General features: G+C 50.5%; 2 protein-coding genes across 6 annotated transcripts in view; one reads left to right on the forward strand and one right to left on the reverse strand.

Moving 5' to 3' along the window:
• Positions 1 to 10,373, forward strand: part of ttn.2 (titin, tandem duplicate 2) — a 157,592-nt gene that overhangs the window by 103,916 nt on the left and 43,303 nt on the right. For all 5 annotated transcript variants that reach the window (XM_076015835.1, XM_076015834.1, XM_076015836.1 and 2 more), the window contains 23 exons: positions 55 to 742; positions 827 to 1,091; positions 1,260 to 1,586; positions 1,674 to 1,958; positions 2,069 to 2,368; positions 2,445 to 2,747; positions 2,864 to 3,139; positions 3,227 to 3,523; positions 3,615 to 3,917; positions 4,133 to 4,432; positions 4,520 to 4,807; positions 4,904 to 5,206; positions 5,366 to 5,668; positions 5,842 to 6,147; positions 6,399 to 6,686; positions 6,815 to 7,105; positions 7,198 to 7,485; positions 7,581 to 8,168; positions 8,446 to 8,550; positions 8,650 to 8,847; positions 8,928 to 9,224; positions 9,327 to 9,914; positions 10,016 to 10,318. In XM_076015835.1, the coding sequence (XP_075871950.1) occupies positions 55 to 742; positions 827 to 1,091; positions 1,260 to 1,586; positions 1,674 to 1,958; positions 2,069 to 2,368; positions 2,445 to 2,747; positions 2,864 to 3,139; positions 3,227 to 3,523; positions 3,615 to 3,917; positions 4,133 to 4,432; positions 4,520 to 4,807; positions 4,904 to 5,206; positions 5,366 to 5,668; positions 5,842 to 6,147; positions 6,399 to 6,686; positions 6,815 to 7,105; positions 7,198 to 7,485; positions 7,581 to 8,168; positions 8,446 to 8,550; positions 8,650 to 8,847; positions 8,928 to 9,224; positions 9,327 to 9,914; positions 10,016 to 10,318 (7,490 nt within the window). The remainder of the gene's footprint in view (positions 1 to 54; positions 743 to 826; positions 1,092 to 1,259; positions 1,587 to 1,673; positions 1,959 to 2,068; positions 2,369 to 2,444; positions 2,748 to 2,863; positions 3,140 to 3,226; positions 3,524 to 3,614; positions 3,918 to 4,132; positions 4,433 to 4,519; positions 4,808 to 4,903; positions 5,207 to 5,365; positions 5,669 to 5,841; positions 6,148 to 6,398; positions 6,687 to 6,814; positions 7,106 to 7,197; positions 7,486 to 7,580; positions 8,169 to 8,445; positions 8,551 to 8,649; positions 8,848 to 8,927; positions 9,225 to 9,326; positions 9,915 to 10,015; positions 10,319 to 10,373) is intronic.
• Positions 1 to 10,373, reverse strand: part of LOC142881515 (thrombospondin-type laminin G domain and EAR repeat-containing protein-like) — a 132,945-nt gene that overhangs the window by 58,404 nt on the left and 64,168 nt on the right. The gene's annotated exons all lie outside the window — the stretch shown is intronic.

Below are 10,373 nucleotides of genomic sequence, written 5' to 3' on the forward strand. Positions count from 1 at the left end.
TTACCTTCTCCAGATACTCATTGTCAACACTGATTTGACTATTGTGTGTTCCAGGGTGCAGACTGTTAACGAAGGTGGAGAGAGTGCTTGGGTGAAACTCAGCGACATTGTGGTGAAAGAAGAGATCCAGAAACCCGTCATTGACCTGAAGCTCTCCGGAACCTTGACAGTGATGGTCGGAGAATCGGTCAGAATTGAGGCCGGCTTGAGGGGGAAACCTCAGCCTGAGGTGAAATGGACCAAAGACAAGGCTGTAGGTGACAACCCAAGAATCAGCTATGAGACTGGCCAAGACTATTCCAAGTTCTTGTTGACCAAGTCCAGGCGCACAGACACTGGAAAATATGTCATCACTGCCACCAATTCAGCTGGCACCTTCACAGCCTACGCCAACGTCAATGTCCTAGATGTTCCAGGCCTAGTAAGAAATCTCAGGGTTACGGGCATCGGAGCAGACAAGTGCAGAGTGGTGTGGGACGGTCCGGAGGATGATGGTGGTTGCGAGGTGGACAGCTACATCCTGGAGAAATGCGAGACCAGGAGGATGGTTTGGTCAACATATTCTGCTTCTGTGGTCACACCGTACTGCAACATAACTCGTCTGGTGGAGGGCAATGAGTATATCTTCAGGGTGAGGGCTGAAAACAAGATGGGAACTGGTCCTTCCACCGAGACCAAGCCTGTTACCGTCAAGACTCAGTTCAACAGGCCCGGACCCCCTGAGGCACCAGAGGTCACAAAGGTGAGAAGAAGACTCTGTGTCTCCTTGGTCAGGGAAAAGCTGACAGTTTGCCAACTTGCTTATTTTGTTATTGTTTTGTTGCAGGTGAGTAAGGACGAAATGACGGTCGTCTGGGCTCCCCCTGAGAATGATGGTGGAAAGTCAATCACTGGATACATCCTGGAGAGGAAAGAGAAGAGGGCTGTCCGCTGGGTTCCATGCACCAAGAGCACCATCTCAGAGAGGCGCATGAAAGTTGCTAACTTGATTCCCAACCACGAATACCAGTTCAGAGTAAAGGCTGAGAACGAAGTCGGCCTGGGAGATCCCAGCAAGCCCTGCAGACCAGTTGCAGCCAAAGATCCCATTGGTGAGTGTTTACTGTGGCTATTTTGCAAAGGCTTTCCTCATATTTGTCCCGCAGTCAGATAACAAACACAGCTTGGAATTATTTGGATCGACCTGTGAGAATTTCGCTCTGCAAATTCTTTTGGTGTTTCAGTATTTCGAATATTTGTTTCACTACCACCACCTGCAGAGCCACCCGGTCCCCCAGCTGCCCTGAAGGTGGGCGACAGCACCAAGACCTCAATCACCCTGTGCTGGTCCAAACCTGTGTATGACGGTGGCGCCCCCATCATTGGCTACAGTCTAGACATGAGGCTGAAGAGCGAGGCGGACCCTGAGAAGCCCACAGAGGGCTGGAAGAGAATTGACACCCACGGACCTCTGGTGTTAAAAGAATTCACCATTGGCCAGCTGGATGAGAAGCAGGAGTATGACTTCAAGGTTTCTGCAAAGAACCAGGTGGGCTGGGGACGCCATGCCTATCTGAAAGAGGCGGTCTTCCCCAAGGAGATCCTGGGTAAGAATCAGTAGCTCCAGGGATTCCCCTCGTTAGTGAGCGGTTTATGGGAGAAAAGCTCACCGCACTGTGTTTCCTTGACAACAGAGGCCCCAGAGATCGACCTGGATGCCAGTCTCAGGAAAGGTCTGGCTGTGAGAGCCGGCTGTCCAATCAGACTGTTTGCAGTGATAAGAGGAAGGCCTGCCCCCAAGGTGACCTGGAAACGTTTGGGAGTCGACAATGTGATCCGCAGAGGTCATGTGGACCAGGTCGACACTATGTCCTTCCTGGTCATCCCTGAAAGCACCAGGGAGGATTCTGGGAAATACTCGCTGACTCTCAGCAACTCTGCAGGAGAGAAAGCTATATTCGTCCGTGTCAAAGTGCTTGGTGAGAAAACTCTTCTCTTGAAAATGCACCTAGTCAATTAAGTCCTGTCACTGCCAAGCACAAAATTAATACATGGCACAAAATTGATTATGTTAATTTAATCTCTGCAGATACTCCTGGTCCTGTCGGCGGCCTGGATGCAACTGACATCACCAAGACAACAGCTCAGCTTTCCTGGCTGCCGCCTGAGAATGACGGTGGCAGTCCCATCCTCAACTACATTGTGGAGAAACGTGAGGTGGACAGGAAGACCTGGAACAAATGCACAGAAGACCTTAAAAAGACCAGTTTCAAGGTGACCAACATGACACCAGGCATAGAGTACTACTTCAGAGTCATGGCCTGCAACAAATACGGCATTGGAGTTCCTCAGGACTCTCCGAAGTCCTACCTGGCTGTTGATCCTATCAGTGAGTAACCACTGCTTTTTTCCCTTTGCCTTGTGGTTTTCCTTCCCTCTAACACATCCCGTCTTTTGTTTTTTAGGTGAGCCTGACCCTCCAAAGAAGATGGACGTTCTGGAGATCACAAAGAACAGCGCCACATTAGGCTGGCTGAAGCCACTTAGAGATGGAGGAGCCAAGATTAATGGTTACGTGGTGGACTACCAGGAGGAGGGAGCACCTGAGGACAAGTGGACTCCTTACTCTGTTGTCAAAGATCTGACCATTGTTGTAGTTGGTCTGAAGGAAGGAAAGAAGTACAAGTTCAGAGTGGCGGCCAGGAACTCTGTGGGAGTCAGTCTGGCCCGAGAGGCCGAGGGAGTGTTCGAGGTCAAGGAGCAACTGAGTGAGTACCAGACACCAAGAGGTCAAGCCTGAGTCCTGGAGACAGACTGGCCGGAATGAAAGTAACACAACACGTGATTGTGCGACATACTAATGTCTTTTCCTGTTTCCTCCCAGTGGCACCTAAAATCATTATGCCGGACACCGTGACTGTCAGAGCAGGATCAAAAATGGTTGTTGAGGCCTTAGTGGCTGGTAAACCTGCACCCTTCTGCAAGTGGAAGCAGGGCAACGAGGATGTCCTGACTTCTGACCGCCTTGCCGTTGTCAAGACGTTGACAACTTGCACACTCATAATTAAAAATGTGAACAGAAACGACAGTGGCTACTACAGCCTGTCAGCTGAGAACAGCACCAGCAAGGTCAACCAGATCCTGAGAGTCACTGTCATGGGTCAGTACAGGAAGAGCCCCTTAACATTTGACACTTTCACACTGTTGGTTAGTTTTTAAACATATACCTGTGCCTCGGTGCCTGCAGACATCCCAGGACCCCCTGAAGCACTGGAGATCACCGAGCAGGATATCGACGCCTGCACGCTCCTCTGGAACTCCCCGCAGGAAGATGGTGGAAGCAATATTACCAACTACATAGTGGAGAAGTGTGACGTGAGCCAGGGTGACTGGGTCACAGCGTCGTCATCCTGCACCAAAACCAGCTTTAGAATGACGAAGCTGACTCCCAGCAAAGAATACGGCTTCCGGGTGCGTGCCGAGAACAGACTCGGCATCTCTGAGCCCATCTACTCGGCCAAGGTGATCGCTAGACATCCCTTTGGTAAGTGTTGCTCTCGGAAGAAACACATTTATCCATGTCCTGCACGCATGGCACAACACTGCTAACATCTGGCATTGTGTTTTCCACTCAGACCCACCCAGTGAGCCTCAGAACCTCCAGATCAACAAGATCAATAAAGACTTTGTCATCCTGTCCTGGGAGCGGCCCAGCAGCGACGGCGGCTCTCCCATCACCGGATACTGCATTGAGAAGAAGGAGAGGAACAGCATTCTATGGGTGAAGGCCAACGAGTCTGTGGTCAAAGCCACCCAGTACACCTGCACCGGCCTGATGGAGGGTCTGGAGTACACATTCAGGGTGTCGGCGCTGAACCTTGCCGGCCAGGGAAAACCTTGCAAGCAGACCGACTTCATCACTGCCAGGACTGCAGTTGGTAGGAACATTTTTTTCACGCATCATTTCAGACTTGTTTTGGCATTTCTTGACACTTACACGTACAAGTTTCACATGTTTACAGCTTTTCAACGTCTCAATAGTCATCTAGCCAACAAAGTGCTGCTGGAGTCATTTGATTTTTTGCAGGAGACACAAATTTGAGTGCTCTCCCCTGTATGACTTGAAGCTACAACCAACCCTGTTTCCATCCAGACCCACCAGGTAAACCGGAGGCCATGGATGTGACCAAGAGCTCTGTCTCGCTGATCTGGAGCCGACCCAAGCATGATGGCGGCAGCAAGCTAATTGGCTACTACATGGAGTTCACCAAGCTTCCAGAGGAGAAGTGGACACGCTGCAATGCAAACTGCATGAACATCCAGACGGAGAGTTACGTGGTGACCGGACTAGAGGAGGGCCTGCAGTACCAGTTCAGAGTGATCGCCAAGACTGCCGTTAACGTCAGCCTGCCGTCCGAGCTGTCCGACCCCATCGCCGTCTTCGCAGAGAACGGTACGAGGCTCAACCCTGGGCAGGACTGGTGAGAATAAATGCCATTCTCAGACAAAAGCAACACTTTTTCTCTCTGCTCACTTGCAGTGCCTCCACGTGTGGAGCTGGGCGTCGACATGAAAAACCTGATTGTTGTGAAAGCTGGAGAGAACGTGTTCCTGGACGCTGAGGTGTTTGGCAAGCCTCTGCCGAGGGTGAGCTGGAAGAGGGATGGAGCACCTCTAGTGCTGGCAGAGGGAATGAAGATGGACCAGAAGAAACACGTCCACCTGTTGGAGCTCTACTCTGTTACTAGGAAGGAGTCTGGAGACTACACCATAACTGCCGAGAACATCAATGGCAGCAAGTATGCAACTATCAAGGTTAAGGTGCTTGGTAAGTGGAATTCTTTATATCTAGATTGACATCTATTTGCCTTCATTCATCCCCACTTTTAACCAAGTTATGGACCCCTGATTGCTTGCCTTGCAGACAAACCTGGACCTCCAGCCTCAGTGAAAACCACCAAAGTTTTTGCCGACCGAGTCAAACTGCGATGGGAGCCCCCAGTTGCAGACGGTGGCTCAGAGATCACCAACTACATCATTGAGAAGCGCGAGACCAGCAGAGCCAACTGGGCCCTGGTCACCTCCAACATTCACGGTCACATCACCGACTGCTCGGTGGAAAAGCTCATTGAAGGACATGAGTACCAGTTCAGGGTCAGTGCTGAGAACCAGTATGGAGTGGGAGATGCCATCATGACAGAACCCGTCATGGTCAAGAACCCATATGGTAAATTCAGCTCAAGCCAGTAAAAGTAAAATGTAATATTGTGATGAGATTGTGTAAGATTGTGTGCCTATTTGTCATCATACAATGTAATAAAGAATTGACATGAAGAGAACATGAAGTCCTGGTATGAGACTGACGTGGCTGAATTCACTCTCTCAGATGTTCCTGGTCCCTGCGAGCCGCCTGTCATCACCAACATCACAAAGAACTCCATGACTGTGAGCTGGAAGGCCCCAGCCAATGACGGCAAGGCCACTATTCTGGGCTACATGGTAGAGAAGCGTGAGGCCACCGAGCTCACCTGGGCCAAGGTCAACAGGAGGCCAGTTATCGACAGGACCATCAAGGCCGCCCAGCTGACCGAGGGCTCCGAGTACGAGTTCAGAGTCATTGCCATTAACAAAGCTGGCCTTGGCAAACCCAGCGACGCTTCCAGTGCCGCCTTGGCTGTTGACCCTGTTTGTAAGTATCGGTACTAAAGCGTACCGGCTGGCTAAAGTGTTGCTTTACTATTTTCGAGAAATCTGTGACATCACTCACAGTCCCTTTCTTCCAAGCTATTGGCTATCCTGTGTGAGCAGCACAGAGGTGATTTACTGGTGGATTTTCTGATAATGAAAACCTTTCAACTCCAGATCCTCCTGGACCACCTGCTTTCCCCAAGGTGGTGGACTCCACCAAGAGCTCCATCAGCCTCAGCTGGACCAAACCGGCCTATGATGGAGGCTGTGAGATCATCGGATACCTGGTAGAGTGCAAGCGAGCTGAAGCCGAGGACTGGAACAAGTGCAATGTGCCAAAGAAGCTCCAGGCCACCAAGTTCCTGGTGACCGGCCTGATGGACAACACAGAGTACCAGTTCAGAGTCACAGCAGTCAACCGGATTGGCTTCAGTGAGCCCAGCGACGTCCCTGGAAACCACATGCCCAAGGACATCCTGAGTATGCAGCCCAACTTAGTTTAGCTTTACCTTGCCTTAGGAAAACCACCTTTTAGTATGATGTTAGCATTTTAGCTCCTTTGATTAGTTGTTGATTGGTGACTAATAATTCACAGTGCTTCTGACTTCAAAATTAAAAAAGGGGAACAATGACAGAAAGCCATTTATAAAAGCCGAGTCGTAGCTGCCAGCTTGTAAACTCAACTGAAATATCATCACTGAATTGATTGATATCAATTTTGATCCATCTAGTTGCTCCTGAAGCTGAGCTGGACGCTGACCTGAGGAAGGCTTTGGTTCTGCGCGCTGGCGTCACCATGAGGCTTTATGTCCCACTGAGAGGTCGGCCGGCACCAAAGGTCACGTGGACGAAGGCAGACGCCAACCTGAGGGAGAGGCAGGGCCTGCTCATCAACACCTCAGAGTGGGACACACTGCTAATGATGGAAGATGTTAATAGATACGATGCCGGCAAGTACATCCTGACACTAGAGAACAGCAGCGGCTCCAAAAGCTACACCATTGTGGTCAAGGTCCTCGGTAAGAAGTGAAATTGTACACACCTAGAATTCACCTAGCTAGGAAACGCATGCAACAACCTCAACCCAAACTTGGATCAATTGATAAAGTTCTAAGCTAAAGTTGCTGTTGCTCCTCCTCTGCTGTAGATTCTCCGGGACCACCTGTTAACCTGGTTGTGAAGGAGACCTCCAGGAGCCACGCCTGGATCAGCTGGGACGCTCCACTGATTGATGGCGGCAGCCCAGTCAAGAGTTACGTGGTAGAGAAACGTCTAGCTGAGAGAAAAGCCTGGACCTGTGTGGCAGCAGAGACTCCTAAGACCTCCTTCAGGATCCTGAACCTGGAGGCAGGACAGGCCTACTGTTTCAGAGTGCTGGCTGAGAACGCCTACGGCATCGGAGAAGGCTGTGAGACAGCGGGCAGTGTCCGAGCCTCAGGTACCTCCTGCTCGTTTGTCTGGTTTCCAGTATCAGTGGAAGTTTTCTTCTTCTCTTCCACACAAACTCACTCCCTATTCCTTTCTTTTCAGAGCAACCAGGCCCAGTCACAGACTTTAAAGCTCACAAGACCACCAAGAAGTCCATCACCCTGGGCTGGAAGAAGCCAATCAGTGATGGGGGAAGCTACGTTACTGCCTACATCCTGGAGTTGAGCGAGGGCGAGGGCAAGTGGACGCAGATCAAGAAGAGCAAGGAAACCTCCCACACCATGGCTGAGCTGACTGAGGGCAAGGAGTACTCCTTCAGAGTTAAAGCCCTCAACGAGTCGGGAGAGGGACCGCCCACAGAGCTGACTGTCGTTGCTAAGGACCAGTTTGGTAAGTATTGGACTCCGTCCACCACCTGTGGTCGTGGTAACATGCTTGAAAAAGGACAAAGGTTTTTCTCATCTATAAAATCCTTGACATTTCAGTACTGCCCGACTGCAACTTGAGTGCTCTGCATGACAACTGCTGCACAGTCAAGGAGGGCACCACCACACGCATCAATATTCCCGTTATCGGAAAGCCCTACCCCAGCGCCACCTGGAAAAAAGGGGACGCCATGGTCGGGGACACTGGCAGGATGTGCGTGGAGGCGTCTCAGGGTTTGACCACCCTTCTGATCAGAGACTGTCAGAGAGGAGACGCCGACACCTACACCATCACCGTCAAAAACAACACCGGCTCCAAGGACTGCAAGTTCCTTCTCAAGGTGGTTGGCAAGCCAGGCATCTGCACGGGACCCATCAAGTTTGATGAGATAACGGCCGATGGTATCACTCTGGAATGGGAACCGCCCAAGGACGACGGTGGCGCTGAGGTGTCCAACTACATCGTGGAAAAGAGGAGAACTACTGACAACAAGTGGGCCACAGTGGCCTCAGCCATTCAGAAGACCACCATGAGGGTGATCAGGCTCCATGATGGAGTCGAGTATATCTTCAGAGTGTTTGCAGAGAACAAGTATGGTGTCGGAGAGTGTCTGAGGTCTGACCCGGTCATCGCCCAGCATCCATTCAGTGAGTTCCCTGACGGCCCGTGATCGCCACCTAACACTTCACGTCTGTTTTATTGAATGTATTAATCACAGCTGCTGAGAACGATTCCAGTCCACTTGAGCTCCACACCAAAATCAGAAAGTGTTTGTTTAAACTGACTCTTGACCTTTCTATTATGAAACATATTACAACAACAAGTTTCTGCAGAGGCCATGCAGTTGTTTTAGTCATTACTGTTTTTTGCTAATCTTGGGAAATCTTGTCTTCTAACCCTTCCACCCTGATACGCTCCTCCCAGATGTGCCTGAGGCGCCTGCTCCTCCAGAAATTGTGAGCATCCGCCACGAGTCAGCCATTTTGACCTGGGCCGACCCCAAGGACACCGGTGGCTCTCCCATTACTGGTAAGAGACTGTAGTGGAATAGATGTCTGCCTGTAGTTAACCGTCAGCAGTTATCCAGCGGGAGTGTCCGTGACTGAGTCACTTTAATCTTTTCTACAGGATATCACGTTGAGTTTAAGGAGAGAAACAGTCTGATGTGGAAGAGGGCCACTAAGACCCCACTGAGGGTGAAGGAATGCAGGGTCACTGGCCTGATTGAAGGGCTGGAGTATGAATTCAGGGTGATGGCCATGAACATGGCTGGTCTCGGAAAAGCCAGCAGGGCCACTGAGGCGGTGGTCGCATTGGATCCCATTGGTAAACTGATTGTTGACTGGATTTATTTTTCACCGACTTGAATAGATGTTTTTTAATGCATCAACTCTGTGCACTGTTAGATCCTCCCGGCAAGCCAGAAGTTATTAACATCACCAGGAACACAGTCACTCTGATCTGGACACCTCCCAAGTACGATGGTGGCCACAAGCTGACTGGCTACATGGTGGAGAAGTTGGAGGCTGGAGGAAAGGCGTGGATGAAAGCCAATCATGTCAACGTCCAGAGCTGTGCGTTTACTGTGCCCGACCTGAAGGAGGGAGCTCAGTACCAGTTCAGGGTCAGAGCAAAAAATGCTGCTGGCGCTATTGGAGCTGCATCAGAACCCACTGAGTCTCTCACCTGCAGGGATGAATATGGTAAGCCTTGCATTTTGCTATGTAAGCTTGTCAATATATTTGAATCTATCTGGGACATTTCCAAGGGTAACAATAATTCAAATGTTCCCGCCCCTTCTGCAGAGCCACCAACAATCACTATCGACCCAGAGATGAAGGATGGCGTGTCGGTCATGGCAGGAGACACCATTGTGGTCTCCGCCTGTAAAATTGTGGGTAAACCACCACCAACCTCGGTCTGGTCAAAGGGAGGCCGTGAGCTGAAAAGCTCTGATGTGGTCACCATCACCAGCACCCCAACATCTTCCACTCTGGCTATCAAGTACGCAAGCCGGAAGAACACGGGAGAATACACCATCACAGCCAGCAACCCCTTCGGTATTAAGGAAGAGCACGTAAAGGTGAAGGTGCTGGATGTACCTGGTCCTCCGGGACCAGTTGAAGCCAGCAACATCTCTGCTGAGAAGTGCACTCTGACTTGGCTTCCACCGGAAGAAGATGGAGGCTGCACCATCAAGTCCTACATCCTGGAAAAGAGAGAGACGAGTCGCCTTCAGTGGACCAAGCTGGCAGAAAACCTGATGGACTGCAGATACGTAGCCAGCAAACTGATAAAGGGCAACGAGTACATCTTTAGAGTGTCTGCCGTCAACCAGTATGGCACAGGAGACGCCAGCCAGTCTGGTCCAGTTAAAATGTCTGACAGTTTCTGTAAGTTTGCTGGTGTGAAATCAGTGATCACAGAAAAATTATACCAGTTTCTATTTCATCTGAGCAGCCTTTAAAAGTTCTTTTCTATTCCTAATTGCTAGGTGCACCTGGTCCACCTTCAGTTCCTGAGATTGATAACGTCAGTAGGAACGCTATCACCATTTCATGGAGGAGACCGGTTCAGGATGGAGGAAGTGACATCAGAGGATATTGTGTCGAGAGGAAAGAGAGGAAAGGAATGCGATGGGTGCGAGCCAGCAAGAGAACCGTGCCAGACCTGCGCTTCAAAGTGCAAGGCCTGAGTGAGGGAGTGGAGTATGAGTTTAGGGTGACTGCGGAGAACAAGGCTGGATTTGGGGAGCCGAGTGAGCCATCACAGCCCGTCATGACAAAGGACATTGTGTGTAAGTGATGAAAAATCGAACTTATTTTATTGGGATTGAAAATGCCGATGTAGGA

Source organism: Nelusetta ayraudi, unplaced genomic scaffold (genome assembly GCF_046127955.1).
Source record: "Nelusetta ayraudi isolate G7.1 ecotype Tasmania unplaced genomic scaffold, CSIRO-AGI_Nayr_v1 ptg000200l, whole genome shotgun sequence".
In the NCBI taxonomy this organism is placed as follows: domain Eukaryota; kingdom Metazoa; phylum Chordata; class Actinopteri; order Tetraodontiformes; family Monacanthidae; genus Nelusetta; species Nelusetta ayraudi.